This window comes from Protopterus annectens, chromosome 8.part0 (genome assembly GCF_019279795.1).
Source record: "Protopterus annectens isolate FY-2018-M chromosome 8.part0, PAN1.0, whole genome shotgun sequence".
Classification (NCBI taxonomy): domain Eukaryota; kingdom Metazoa; phylum Chordata; order Ceratodontiformes; family Protopteridae; genus Protopterus; species Protopterus annectens.
Genome location: NC_056741.1, coordinates 1,318,073,730 through 1,318,088,896, shown reverse-complemented (window position 1 = coordinate 1,318,088,896; position 15,167 = coordinate 1,318,073,730). Strand labels below are relative to the sequence as shown.

At 39.7% G+C, this 15,167-nt stretch overlaps 1 protein-coding gene across 3 annotated transcripts in view; it reads right to left on the bottom strand.

Annotated features, from left to right (window-relative positions):
• Nucleotides 1-15,167, bottom strand: part of TRPV3 (transient receptor potential cation channel subfamily V member 3) — a 579,202-nt gene that overhangs the window by 191,974 nt on the left and 372,061 nt on the right. For all 3 annotated transcript variants that reach the window (XM_044080834.1, XM_044080833.1, XM_044080836.1), the window contains exon 8: nucleotides 1,996-2,172. In XM_044080834.1, coding sequence (XP_043936769.1) covers nucleotides 1,996-2,172 — 177 coding nt within the window. The remainder of the gene's footprint in view (nucleotides 1-1,995; nucleotides 2,173-15,167) is intronic.

Below are 15,167 nucleotides of genomic sequence, written 5' to 3'. Positions count from 1 at the left end.
GGTTAAGGAGTTTACCTCACAGACCAAGGGAATACGGTTTTATTCTCACCTTTGAGGGAAATTAGCTAGGATTAAAATGGCCTGCAAGGGCAGCCAGAGTAGTACTTACTTATGAACCTATGAACTGTTCCATACCTGCACTAAGCAAATACCAGACAAATGATAAACTAACTGGCATTTAAGGTGAGCAGTCAAATTGTTATCATGTAATTTATCGTAGTCAAGAATACCTTCAAAAGTTAAGGAATAACATTAATACTAGATCCAGTTCCTTTAAAAAAGATGTAAATGGTTACAACATTATGTGCTTTGCAATATCTTTCCAAATGTTGTACAATAGCTATAAATCTAAAAATAAATCTTCAAGGTCTACATATTTAAATTTCTGTATCATAAATTAATGTGCAAGATACCAGAACACTAATTATTAACCAGTAGCTTTAAACAATTACAAATGAAAAAATGAATCTGAGAACTAACCAGATTTTAATATGCAATTACTTCAGCAGCTAAAATTAAATGAAAGTAATAAGCATAAAATAACATACTCTGAAATATCTTTTCAAATGTGGCATACTAACGATAAGCTAAGAATAACATTTACATCATGTAAATAATTGTTCATTCAAATAGACTTCAAGACACCAGAAAATGAACTGCACATGAACAACTATAAACAGCTTTAAATCAAGACCAAGCCAACAAACCTAAACTGTAAGCCACTCACATTTTTAATAAGTATTTCAAAACCCAATAAACTCATTGTTATAAAAAGTAAATCAAAATGTCAAGCAAAATAAATTTAGCTAATATAAAGTTGTTGGACAAGCTGATTGACTTCTCCATGTCTTCCATGCAATTTATCCCTTGTGTAGTGCACCGGAATAAATACCGGCTAAGGGCTCATCCGTGTTTGATAGCACCATAGCAGAGCTACAGAAGGTGAAATATGCATTGCTGCTTATGCTTTGGGTGGACAACAGTCATTGTGGAGTAATTTTATGGATATTTGATACTAGATAGGACTACTGATATGACCAACAGCTGAACTAGCATTGCTGATATAGATGCCAAAAATATTTCACAGCTCCATTGGCTATATTTGAGTGTATGGTCACTTGGTTGCTGGTTGCATATCCCTAAATTACCTGAGGATGCCCACCCTCTGTACAGGCTACTAAGTACAAGAATGGATACTATACTCAAATGGTTATTTCTTTGGTTGAAGGCATCTTCATACGGCAACAGGTAATGCAGAAGGCTGGGCATTAACAGCTCATAAAAATGGTGGCTGTCTGGAGAAGTAGCAGCATAGACTCTCCTCATTATGCAGATTGTATGAAATTCCCATGGATCTTGGTCTGTAAGTAAACTGTGTAAGTTGATGTGGTTGTGTTTTTGGACACCGGGTAAATGAAAATATAATGAACAATTCACAAGTAAGTCAGTTCTGTGTATGAAAAATTGACAAAGACACCTTTACCATAAATAATGGCAGTTTGAAGTGGCATTTCTTTGGGTAGATATATGGCGATATCCTGGGAGAGTTGTTCTGTGGACACCTAAATGTTTAGAACAACTTACTGAGGTCACTCTGAGGTTTAAACCTGTGAACAATTCCCACCTTACAACATACCTCTCAACTGTCCAGATTTTTGCAGAAAGTCCACATTTTTGCCTCAGAATTTTGGCCTGTTCCTCATTAAATCTGCAATTTTCTGGTAAAACACTGAGGACTGAAGTCAGTAAAAAATGATATCAGTTTGAGTTTCATACTTCACATATTTCAAAAAACTGCATACTAAAGCAAAACCTGTTTTTCTAGCAATTATTCTCCCATTATTTTTGGCTTTGTCCAGATTTTTAGTATTTATCGGTTGAAAGGTATGCCTTACAAGGATAATCTTTTAGGACAAAAAAAAAACAAAAACTCATATTTGTTTAGACAAAGAAAAGTAAAAAGGGGCACTAATTATTTAATAGTAAACAACTTACTTCAGCATTGGTTTTATATATGATTATTTCAAGCAAGGAATTTTCTTCAAAAGTGTCTATTTCACTCAGATCATATAATGAAGAGGAAACTGGTCCATAAGCCCAGTCTGTAAATTTCCGTGAAATTTCTCTACATTCCTTGTTCTTTATTTCTCGCCGAAAAATGGCTTTGAGGATCTGAAAAACATGAAAGGAAATTGGCTAAATTTCATCTGCTTTTGAATTGCAGTAGACCTAGCATTACCAGCCAATGCTTTTTATGCTTTTATTAGAAGTTGCCTTGCATACCTCTCTGAGTCACAATCAAATGTACTGAAACCATACAAAAACAGAACATTTCTGTTCTTCAGTGGAGCAAGCATGGAACTAGAAATACAAACTATATAACCTTACCAGCCTGACTACCAAGGAGACTAAACTAATTCTGTCTTTATACCTATCCTCTCCCTAAATGCTGATTTTCCAGGAGGAATGTAGGATCTGTTCCTGTGCAGCAGTTCTTCTTTAATCTTAAATTAATGAAATATTGATTGTAAGAATAATATACTTTAGTAAGCCCACTTCTGCTATCTTTTAAAAAGAATGGGCCTAGCAATGCATTATCTGCATTACAGTGTTTTCTGGGTGACAGCTTGTTTTATTTATTAATTAAGAGCTTGTAAGTGGGCTAGACCAAAAATGCATGTTTTCAGCCAATAACAAAAATGTAATGAGTTACAGAAAATGAAATAGCAGTCAGAATGTGACACAAATTAGATCAGCAAGCACGAGTGAATGTGCAGCAATAGGTGCCTCAAAGCACCTAAGTATAATTAAACATTATTTGAGGCTAGTCGATTAGTTAAACTCATTCCTAATATGCTAGTTACAGTTCAAAATAAAGAGAAAGGGGGATATATATTACAAATTACATTTAGTAAAGCATCATTTTCCTCACATTAGTGCTTTGTATGGAATAAAATTTCTCTTCTCTCTCTTCTCTGTAAATCAACCTTTTATACATTTTTACAGATTTTGGACATTCTGTTATAATGCCAAAGTTAAGAATTTTGTTGCTGTTTCTTACAAATCACATTTTCATCCCCTCCAGCACTGGTGACCCAAGATCATCAAAGGGAATGACAAACTGGGATATCTTTATAGGGATAGAACTACATGCTATGCTGTTAGCAATACACGTTTGTGTATAAATTCCACACCCACCAGTATTTATGGTAACACAGTCAGTTTTGATCTAAACATTGTATGTTTTAATAGAAATCTAGAGTTCAGTGGTATGTAACAGTGTTATGATTTAAGCTGTAAACAGTTCATACTGAAATAAAAGTCTAGCGACACTGTACTAGTTGCAGGGTTCACATTATACGTTTTAGTACAAATCCAAAACGAAAAGAAACTGGCCACAAAACCAACACAAAGGCAGCAGGATAGATCCAAACACAGCTCTTTTGTACACCAATGCAAAGGCAGCAAGATAGATCCAAACACAGCTCTTTTGTAAACCAACACAAAGGCAGCAGGACAGATCCAAACACAGCTCTTTTGTAAACCAGCACAAAGGCAGCAGGATAAATCCAAACACAGCTTTATTCCAAAAGGAAACTGGATTAGCACTTTTCGTTCTAATATTTTAAAACATCATCAGATCATCATCTTCGTCGGCTTTTCCCATTAGGGGTCGCCACAGCGGATCATCTGTTTCCATTTCTTCCTGTCCTCTGCATCTTGCTCTGTCACACCAACCACTTGCATGTCCTCTCTCACCACATCCATAAACCTTATCTTAGGCCTCCCTCTTTTCCTGTTACCTGGCAGCTTCATCCTTAGCATCTTTTTCCCAATATACTCTGCATCCCTCCTCAGCACATGTCCAAACCAACATAATCTTGCCTCTCTGGCTTTGTCTCCAAACCTTCCAACCTGGGCTGACACACCAATATACTTATTCCTAATCCTGTCCACCCTCGTCACACCCAGTGCAAACCTTAACATCTTTAACTCTGCCACATCCAGCTCTAACTCCTGCCTTTTTGTCAATGCCACTGTCTCCAACCCATATAACATAGCTGGTCTCACTACCCTCTTGTAGACCTTACCTTTCACTCTTACTGGTACTTGTCTGTCACAAATCACTGCTGACACTCTTCTCCACCCACTCCATCCTGCCTGTACTCTCTTCTTCACCTCTCTTCCAAACTCACCATTACTCTGAACTGTTGATCCCAAGTATTTAAACTCATCCACCTTCGCCACCTCTACTCCTTGCATCCTCACCATTCCTCTATCCTCCCTCTCATTCACACACATATATTCTGTCTTAGTCCTGCTGACCTTCATTCCTCTTCTCTCTAGAGCATATCTCCATCTCTCCAGGGTCTCCTCCACCTGTTCCCTACTCTCACTACAGATCACAATGTCATCTGCAAACATCATAGTCCACGGGGACTCTGTCAACTTCATCAGATAATCTAGCTTTTCTTAGCCAAAGCTTTATATACAAAGTTCAAACACAGAGTAAACTGTCACATGACAGATGAGCCCTCCCTAAAGCTTAAATTTAAAGGGACAAGTTCTTTAAAACAGCCTTATAACAAATGCATTTTCTAAAAGCATGTTGTAACAGCATTATAAACCTCTGTGTATACATACTGTACATAGTAATCCCATCCAAAAACATTAAAAAAAAATAAACAATATGAAACAATATGCATATGCATATACAAACAGATGTGGAAAAACATTTTTATCTACATAATGCTTTTAGTTTTAGGAAGCAGGCAATTGAGGTTTGGTCATTTAAACTTGGTAAACTTCCAGCATTAAAACATAGCTGCCGATACACCTCCCTTTTTTCAAGTAATAGGGACCAAGGCCCTCCTTACCCCTGGGGTCACTTTTTCAAGTATACTGAAGTTATACTGGTTTAATCTGAGCTGAACTGAGGTGGGCTACCAGCCACAACTCTGAGCTGAGGTACCAGATGAGGCTTCTGAGCTTCCCAAAAACCATAAGTTGCCTGTTTTTTTTTTTTGCTTGATTATACTATTTACTGCACTTTTTATTGTCTTCTGATTATTTAGTACTGTATTTTAAAACTGTAAACTAAATTGCATTGTTTATACTGCATTTGTCTGCCTTACTGTGCTTGTTAAATCATATTCTGGTGCTTTCACTGTTTGCAAAGTAATTGTTGCTACTTTTCACTGTTTACAAAGCATCTGTTTGGTTTGTTTTGTTTTTCCCACCAAGCAGTGTCTTAAATAACCAATTTGTTTACTGTTTAAAACATTCTTTAGTGTCTCTTTGCTGTTTTTTTACTATTTAAAATATTTTTTAGTGTTTCACTGCCGTTTAAAACATTTTTTTAGTGTTTCTCACCTAAATTAGGGTAGCTAGGGTAGCATAGTCCAGATACAGGTTTGCTGCATCTGGGTCTGCTTGTAGTGGTTCTTGTATTTTGAGCACATTTTCCAAGCTATCTTTGATTGGAAGTGGCCCTTCTGCACCCTTGTGAGAGAAGTGTGCTGATTGGAACCTGTCTGGTGAACGGTGATTGGTTAAGGACTTGAAGTAAGCACCCTCACTGTTTTTTTTTTGAGCTTTTTAAAATTTAAATTTTTTTAAGTTTTTAGCTTTTGGTATTTAAGCCCCATGTTTGACCGAGTTTCTGTTGTTTGCACATCACATAGCACCACCCACTGCAGCGCAATTGTGCACCATAGCTGGACAGATAATTTCAACAATTTTTCCTGTAGATACAGCTGTGGTACATTAGTGTAGTCTTCATCGTTAGTACATCTCTGGTCTAAGAAGTATTATTAGTGAGCTGTGACCTATTAAACCACCAGCCAAAAATCCCTTCAGAAATACCCATCTGCAGTGCACCTCCTAGATCAGTCCTGAATGCACCCCCTTTGTGTTAACAGCTATTCAAACCTAGCATTATGGACAGTTGGACTACCCTTGTTTGTCCTGCCAGCCTTGTTGACTTGGGTATCCTGAGGCAGTGTAGCAACTGCCTCATGTACACTGACAACCCTCTACTAATAACTCACTGTAGAACAGAGTGTGACAGCTGTATCTACACCAAAAATCTTGAATCCCTTCTCTGTCACAATTGAAACTATAACACTGAAGAGGTTGTCAACTCACCCGCTACTACTCATACACATAGCATATGCCCAACACATAAATCAACATATGCAGAGGTTCTCTCTAAAAACATACCAAAACAACAGAGACATCCACAACAAAGACTGCTACAACTAACACAGTTCCCACAGCACCCAAGACACATAGCAACATCAGTGTCTCACCTACCAAGCCCTAAGGTGTACCACTCAAAAAACAAAAGTTCATGTCATTGGAGACTCCATAGTGAGACACACTGATGTCCCACTCACCAGGCTAGATAAGGAGAAAGTCATAGGCAGCTGCTTGTCTAGTGTCAGGATTCACAAGATCATGCATGCACTCAGGTCTCTTGACAAGTACCATTATGACTCTGTCATTGCTCATATTGGAGTGAATGACCTGAGATACACCTCACTGGACTATATGAAGAGAGACATGATTGAGCTCTTTGAGTAAGTGTCCCAGGCAGGTATGTCCCTAGCCTTGAGCAGCATATTACCCTCACCTAGAATGATGTCACAGTATAAATAAAAAAAAATGGTCAGTTTCAATAACTGGCTTAGTTTTTGGTGTCATTCAAAGGGGATCCAGTTTCTGTCAGCTTGAGATGACATGGTCGGCAAACATCACTGCTTTGCCAGTGACAGTTTGCACCTGGCACCACTATGCTTTCAGTTTCTGGCAAAGGCTCTTGTCTCCTCCATAGTGCCTTTTTTTAGGTACTGTCTCAAAAACAAAATTGCTGACATGAAAATTGCCAACCATAACAAAATAATGGTTATGCTGCTAAACGCTAGGTACTTAAACCAAAAACTGCATACCCTGGAAGCACTTCTATCACTGGAAGAGGTAGATGTCTGTGCAGTCACAGAAACATGGTAAAAGGCCTCAGAGTGTACCCCACCCGTGCAAGGCTACAATGCCTTCCACACCTTCAGACCACAAAACAAATGTTTGAAAACCAACATAGACAGTGTTTGTTATCTATATTAGGGATAAATTCACCCCCAGACTAGTTAGACTGGACAACTCCATGGATTACTCCAAATTCAGATTACTGTGGGTAAGATCCCCATTCAAGTCATAGCTAGTTACAGATCCCCTTCATAGATCATGATGCACATGAGTCCTACATGATCAAACTGGAGTAAATCCAAATATTGCCAAACACTCTGGTCATGGGGGATTTCAATTAACCCACCATCAACTGGGAAAACTACTCTAGCCCTAACTCACTAGCATTCAAATGTCCTGGAACAAATTGTTCAATCCCCAACAAGAAGAACAAACATACTAGATCTGGCCCCACTAACATGACAAAAAGAAGGACCGTCATTAGTCAAATATTACCATAAATCAGTGCCTTCAGACTGGCATTAACACCAGAACTCACAAAGGGTGAAGTCAAACTAAAAAATTTCACCAAAGCAAAATATACCCTCCTAGGGGAAGGTATAAATGTCAGCTGAAAATGGTAACTACACCAAGGCTTACACTAAAGTCCTGTACAATCACTTGTATAAGTGTACAGACTCAACTGTTCCAGAGAGTATCAAAGACAGTGCCCCAAGTAAAAACAAGCTGCCCTGGTGGACATCCAGCATCAACAAACTTTACAACAAAAGCAAAAAGTTGCTGCCTAAGAAAAGTAAGGTGAGGCCCCAACAATGGAAAAGCACCCTCCTCAGCCTCAACAGGCAAATAGGACAACATGTCAAATCCTCTAAGGGTAACTCTGAGAAAAATTTAGCAATTACAGCCAAGGATAAGCATAAGGCCTTTTACAGCTACATATGTAGCCTAAAAGGTAGGACCCAAACATTTGCCGAACTACTGACTAATGGTATCACACACATACTGATCCCACAGTGATAACAAACCTGCTAGCAAACAGATTTGGTGAAAATTTCACTCCCTTATTCTCTCCAAACTAATCACAATCCTTGCCCCCTACTTCCCCCCACCCTACATATCCAAAGAGCAGGTCATTAAAGCCTTATCTAAGGCATGAAACACAGCCTCTATGGGACCAGACAGCATCCCAGGCTGTCTTCTAAACATACTAAAACATGAACTATCATCACCATTAAGTACCCTATTCAATCACAGCCTAACCACAGGCTTTGTTCCTGTGGAAGGGAGAACATCAACAGTTATATCCTCCACAAAGGGGGTTTAGCAACAGACCCAGGGAATTACAGACCAATAAGTCTGACCAGCCTCATCTGTAAAGCCATGGAACATATCACCACGGACCTCCTAAATAAAGACAAAGTTGACCTCCGAACCCTGGATCTGACCCAGTTCAGCTTTGTCAAGGTCAGATCCTGCCTGTTAAACCTGGCGGAATTCTTTAAAATGTGACCATGGCCATTGATGAGGGCAAATCTGTGCACACAGCATACTTCAACTTGGCAAAGGCCTTTGACACAATCCCACACTCAGGCATTACAGATAAACTTAACAAACTGAATGTAAACCCCTTTGTTGTAAGATGGGTTGCCAACTAGCTCACAAACGAGTCACACACTATTAAAGAGGGTCACTCCTCATCAACCAGCAGACCTGTTACCACTGAGGTGCCACAAGGGTCAGTGCTGGATCTCCTAATGTTTGGTATATACTTCTCAGAAGTTCAGGCCAAAACTAAGGGGCTGTGGCTGACCAAGTTTGCAGATGACTGCAAACTGGGTGCAATTACTGAGTCCCCAAATGATGTCAGTATACTTCAGGAGGGTCTTACGCAGACCGACAGGTGTCTTGTTCATGGTCTCAAACTGAATGCAAATAAATGCATCATTATTCCCTTTGGTACAAGCAATGTCCCTTCACACTATCAAATTAACAACAATACCCCATGTACCTACAAAGTGGTAAGCGATCTGGGATCACATGTAGACTGCAACCTTAACTTTGACCACCATGTGTTTAGTGTAGTAAGGAAGGCTTTCTACATAGCATACTTGAGTAGCAAAGGCATTGCCTCTGTAGCAAAGGAGGTTACAACCCCTCTATACTCATCAACAGACCTATTGAATTATAGACACATAATCAGACCCATAATCGAGTATAACGCCACTTTTGGCATGTACCATACAAAGCAACTGCAGCAACTGGAGAGACATCAGAAATTTCTAACTAAGACGATCAAGGGACTTCAGCACATGCCTTATGCAGACCGACTAAAGTCCCTGTCACTACAATCAATATCATATAGACTTCTTATAGGAGACTTATGCCTGGCTTACAGAGCAATCTCTGACCCAAATCTAATGAATTTCCTGCACATCTGTAAATCAAACAGGACTAGAGCTACCAGTTCCAGGGACATAAATATGCCCTGCAACTTAAATAGGACATGTTGGAGGGACAGATTTGTCTCCCAGAAACTGCCACATCTTTGGAATAGGCTTCCAATTCATGTGAAGCAGAGCACCTCTATGACACTGTTCAAATGGAACCTGGATGAGTGGATGGGACACTGTAAATTCTTCCTGGGGATAGCACCCACAACCCTCCTGGACATTGGCAGTCATTACTAAATACAATCCTGGATATTGACTACAGTATCTATAGTATTACATTGGGATAAAACAGCTAGGCTTGAAATGACCTCTGGGTCGATACCATAGTAACCTCCTATCATCCTATGATGTCCAGGGAATTCCTGCACGTGTTGAAAGTGCACTAGTTCCTTTATTTGTCTTGATGTTATATAGGTGTTCATGCACCCTTTCTTTTAATTTCCTTTCAGTTTTGCCTGTGTAGAACCCCAGACACCTTTGGCAGAGAGCAACATAAATCGCACCTGTTTAATTGTTTAATGAAATATTTACAGCTGTGACAAGTCTTAGGATTCCATTACCTACAATCCTCCTGTTCACCCGACCCTAGAACTATTTGAAAAATTATGTGAACTTGACATCTAAGTCATTAAGTTTGAATAATAGTAAATGCATGATTTAAAATGAAGGAATTGTTAATAGTGACAACTTGCAATGAAAAATGTTAACAGGTATGAAACAGGGTAACTTAAGGGTCATGAAACCTGATAAGGGAGGTGGAATGGTGGTAATGGGTAAAAATGATTATGTGAACAGAATTAATGAAATGCTAACTGAAAATACACATAATGAAGCCTCCCTTAATGAAGTAAATATAGTTTATAATAGAATAAGGGGTGACCTCAATGATATGTTCATAGAATAACAGATCACCATAGATGAATATAATTATTTAAATATGGTAACACCTACAGTTACTATTTTGTTTGGGATTTTGAAAATCTATAAAAGAGTATATATATCCCACCCATACAACCAATAATTGATGCTCAGGGTTCAATTACCCACCCTATAACCAAATTTTTGAATGGAAAGTTAAAACACCTGGTTTTCCAAGAAACCTATATTTGTAAAGACTCATGGCATTTTTTACAGCTGACTAATAAGTTAGAGTATAAAGCAAGCTACACTTATATCACTATTGATGTAAAGGACCTTTATACTGTCATCCCACATACTGTTGGACTACAATGGCTTGCTGACTTTCTATTCGAGAAGGGGCTTCCGCAAGGAAGAATCTACTTATGAGACCCTGATTGAAATTGTATTAAAGAATAACTTCCTTATGTTTGAACGTCAGTATTATCTGCAAAGTAAGGGGGTAGAAATAAGCTTAGCCTGTGGGGCCCTTTTTGCCAACATCACAATGATTGTGTGGGAAAGAATATTTTTGTTTAATAGTAGTTTTATGATCTCATGCAAACTATCTATTGGATACCTGCATGACATCTTTGTTGCAGAGGACGAGAAAACAGAGAAGATACTACTGTTTATAGAATATATTAATCCCACAACTGTTTTTTTTACATTTTACACATGAAACCAATGATGTCAGCACACCATGTTTAGATACATGGAATGTCAACATACCATATTTAGATATATGGTTAAGTAAGGATTTGACAAATGGCAGGTTTACATCTCATATTTTTAGAAAAGTCACCTAGTCTAACACTTTCCTTCATTACACAAGTTCTCACCCCACTGCACTGAAAAAAGGCGGTGGTAAAAGGGGAGTTCTTGAGAGCTGCCCTAATGATCACACTTGCGGAAGAATTTTGGGACGAATGCTTGCATCTTAAGCGAATGTGTTCTAGTAGAGTGTATCCTGGTTATGTTATAGATAATGCGATGGATGAAGTCATTAATAAAAGAGAGAGGGGTCATGTTATTCCCATTTTCATTCCCACCATGGTGATAATATTCTCTTGACACAGGAAAACAGCCGTTAATAAAGATGGTAGTTTAAACAGAAACAGTAACAACAAAGGTTATAAGAATGCCTTCATTACCATAGTACTGACAGTAAATTTAGAAGATGGATTCTTGAAAAGAATTGGTACATATTGAAGGAAGATAGATTATATGTAAAATTAGTGAGAAACTGACAGTAGTTTGTAAAACAAGTAAAAACTTAAAAAATATTCTGGATGATTTTCCAAAGGCAATTAATAACGCTAAAAGGGCATAATATGGGGAAATGTGTAAGATGGTCACATTGCAAACATATATTTGAGAATGAACATTTTTCAATGAAGTCATATGTATTCAGAGTAGCAGGAAAAGTTAATTGTGATACCACAGGTCTGATTTATGTTGCTCTCTGCCAAAGATGCCTGGGGTTCTACATAGGCAGAACTGAAAGGAAACTGAAGGAAAGGGTGTATGAACACCTATACAACATCAAGAAAAAAAAAGAAACCGAGGTCCCATCTGCTTGAGTTGGTCATAGTTCAGGTGGATGTACAAATCACAATAGTGGCTGTAATGTAGTAGACAGTGGGCAGAAACAGGTGTTGAAACAAAGCCATTTCATGTCCTCCTGCTGGTGCTGCTGCTGTACACTGGCTGGCACTGTCAGCTGTTAGTACCAGTCATGATGTTAACAGCACATTAAAGGTGCCTAACAAAAAGTAAGCATCCTTCTATGTGTTTTTAAGGTTGGGTATCTGTCTAGAGTAGCACTGTACTAGGATGTAATTTAAGCGTTACTGGAGTGTAATCATGGTGTTCTGTGCACTACACATGCATAACCATTTGAAGTTGCGATGTTAGTAATGCAGATTTGGACATAAATCTGGGCCACACTAGTGCCTATGCTACTGCTATAGCTATTGGTAATAACTTATACAGACGTCTAGTCCTACTAATGTCAAAGGTAGCGTTATAAGATGCCATACTATCTGTGCTATGCTTTGTACATAAACAAAGCACCCACTAGTACCTGCCATAGTATTGATGCAATTACAATGCAGCAACAATGCATTCTGAGTATAATCCTAAGGCCTGCTCATACTTGCGTAACTGTTACAGGCACAATTTTATCAATTCACGTATGAATGCCAGCCTAAGGCTCTACCTGTGGTGGTGCTCTGTGATGCCCTAGTAACAATACATTTGAATACAATTCCAGGGTCCAGTAGTGCAAGAAATGCATCTATATCAGTAACCTGGAATCCATGCTGTTTCGCTCCACAGTCAGTACTCCTGACAAAGAGGAGACTGCCAGCACAAACTCCACACCACCCACATCACATAGTCAAGCACAACACACACACACCTATGCAGAGGCACTCAATAAAAACTTACCTAAACAGCACAGACCTTCAAAACACACTCACAAACATTCCACATACAACACCAAATACATCGCAGACAGCAGACAACACACCAGTGTCAAACAAACACAGCCCATAAGCCATAACAATAAACTCAAACAGCCCATAAGGCATAACAATAAACCAAACATACTAGACATTGGCGACTCAATTCTGAAACACACCGATGTCCCCCCACCAGGCTCGACAAGGAGAAGATCAAGGTCAGCTGTCTGTCAGGTGCCAGAATCCACCACATCACACACACACTTAAGTCTCTCCACAACAAGTACAAGTATGACTCTGTCATTGTCCATGTTGGTGTGAATGACTTGAAATGTACCTCCCTGGACTATATGAAGGGAGACATGATTGAGCTCTCAGAGTATGTGTACCAGGCAGGTATGACCCTAGCTGTAAGCAGCATCCTACCTTCACAAAGAATGATACCACAATACCAACAAAAGTAATTGACTTCAACAATCGGCTAGTTTCTGGTGTCATTCCAAGGGGATCCAGTATCTGTCTGCCTGGGATGACATGGTTGACAGGCCTTGATGCTTTGCCACAGGATGGTCTCCACTTGTCACCCCTGGGATTCAGGATTCTGGAAAAGGGTATTGCCTCCCTCATTGAGCCTTTTTTAGGTAATGTCCCAAAGACAAATCTTCCAACATAAAAGATCTGTCAAAAAGCTAACTGAAGTCATTCTGCTTAGCACTAGGAGCCTTAACCTGAAAATGCACTCACTGGAGGCTCTCCTCTCACTGGAAGATGCCAACATCTATGCAGTCATGGAAATTTGGTTCAAGGCTGCAGAGAACTCCCCTGCCTTACCAAACTATACCTCATTCCACACATTCCAACCCCAAAATGAGGTCAGGAAGACTAAGGATGGTGGAGTCTCTATCTTCATTAAGGACAGGCACACCTCCAGACTGGTTTGCCAGCATGATGCACTAGAACTACTCCAGGTGCAACTCACAATTGGCAAGACACCCACCCAAGTTATAGCCAGCTGTAGACCCCCCCTGCAAAACTCAGAACACCCACTCCTCCTACCTGGACCTACTTGACTCCATCATGGTACCACCTAATGCCCTGATCCTTGGTGACTTCAACTACCTCACCATAGACTGGGTGAACTATTCCTGCTCTAATGCACTCACCCAAAAATTCCTTGACTTCATCAGTTCTAGTGCACTAGACCTGTTTGTCTCATCCCCCACAAGGGGAGATAACATTCTAGACTTGGTTCTCACCAGTATGGGTCACCGCTGCAGCCCCCCCCCATAGTAAGTTCTTCGCTGTTGAGATCAGACCATCGGTCTGTCTCATTCAAAGTTTCTATCCCGTCTAACCCCCCCCCCCCTCCCAGCCATAACCTGGCTAAAAAAATTCTCAAAAACTGATTACAACCTTTTAAGGGATGGTATCAGTAGCTTCACATTGCCGCCACCCTCAGAGGATGCAGAAAAATATGCTGAATGGTACACTAGTGCAGTAGTTCAACTGCATGGACTCAGCTATACCCAACAGAGTTAAAACCTGCTCCTCAAGGAAACATAAACCTATCTGGTGCACATCTTCTATCATTAGGCTTTACAAAATAAGGAAGAAACTGTTGTCCAAGGGTAAAAAGGCACAAATTCCCAATTAGAAAAACTCCCTCCTTAGCCTTAACAAGCAAATTAGCTCACTAGTGAAAACCTCCAGAGCCAATTATGAATCGAAACTAGCCTTGAAACAAAGGGTAACCACAAAGACTTTTTCAGTTATGTCATGAATATCAATGGCAAAGCCCAGGTTTGTTCCGAATTAGTTCTTAATAGTACCCCTTACTCTGATCCTGTTGGCTTAGCCAACCTAGTAGCAGACAGGTTCAGTGCAAACTTCACTCCCCTTTCTCCCCCAAAGGCCCATTTGACATCCCCAATAATTATCCTGCACCTCACATCTCCATAGATCAAGTGTTAAAGGCCCTATCCAAGGCAAAGAACACAGCTTCCATGGGACCAGATAGTATCCCAGGCTGTATTTCGCACCAGCTCCAGCAAGAACTAGCCTCACCATTGAGAACCCTATTCAACTATAGCTAAGTACAGGCTTCATACCAGCAAAGTGGAGAACTGCCATTGTCATCCCCTTGCACAAAGGTGGTGCCACTACTGACCCTGGAAACTATTATCCCATTAGCTTGACAAGTCTGATCTGTAAGGCCATGGAGTGTATTATTATGGACATCATAAACAAGGACATAGGCAATCTCCAAGCACTTGACCCCATCCAGTTCAGATCTGTCAAGGGCAGATCTTACCTGTTGAACCTGGTTGACATTTTTGAGACTGTCACCAAAGACCTGGATAAGGGGAAAGTC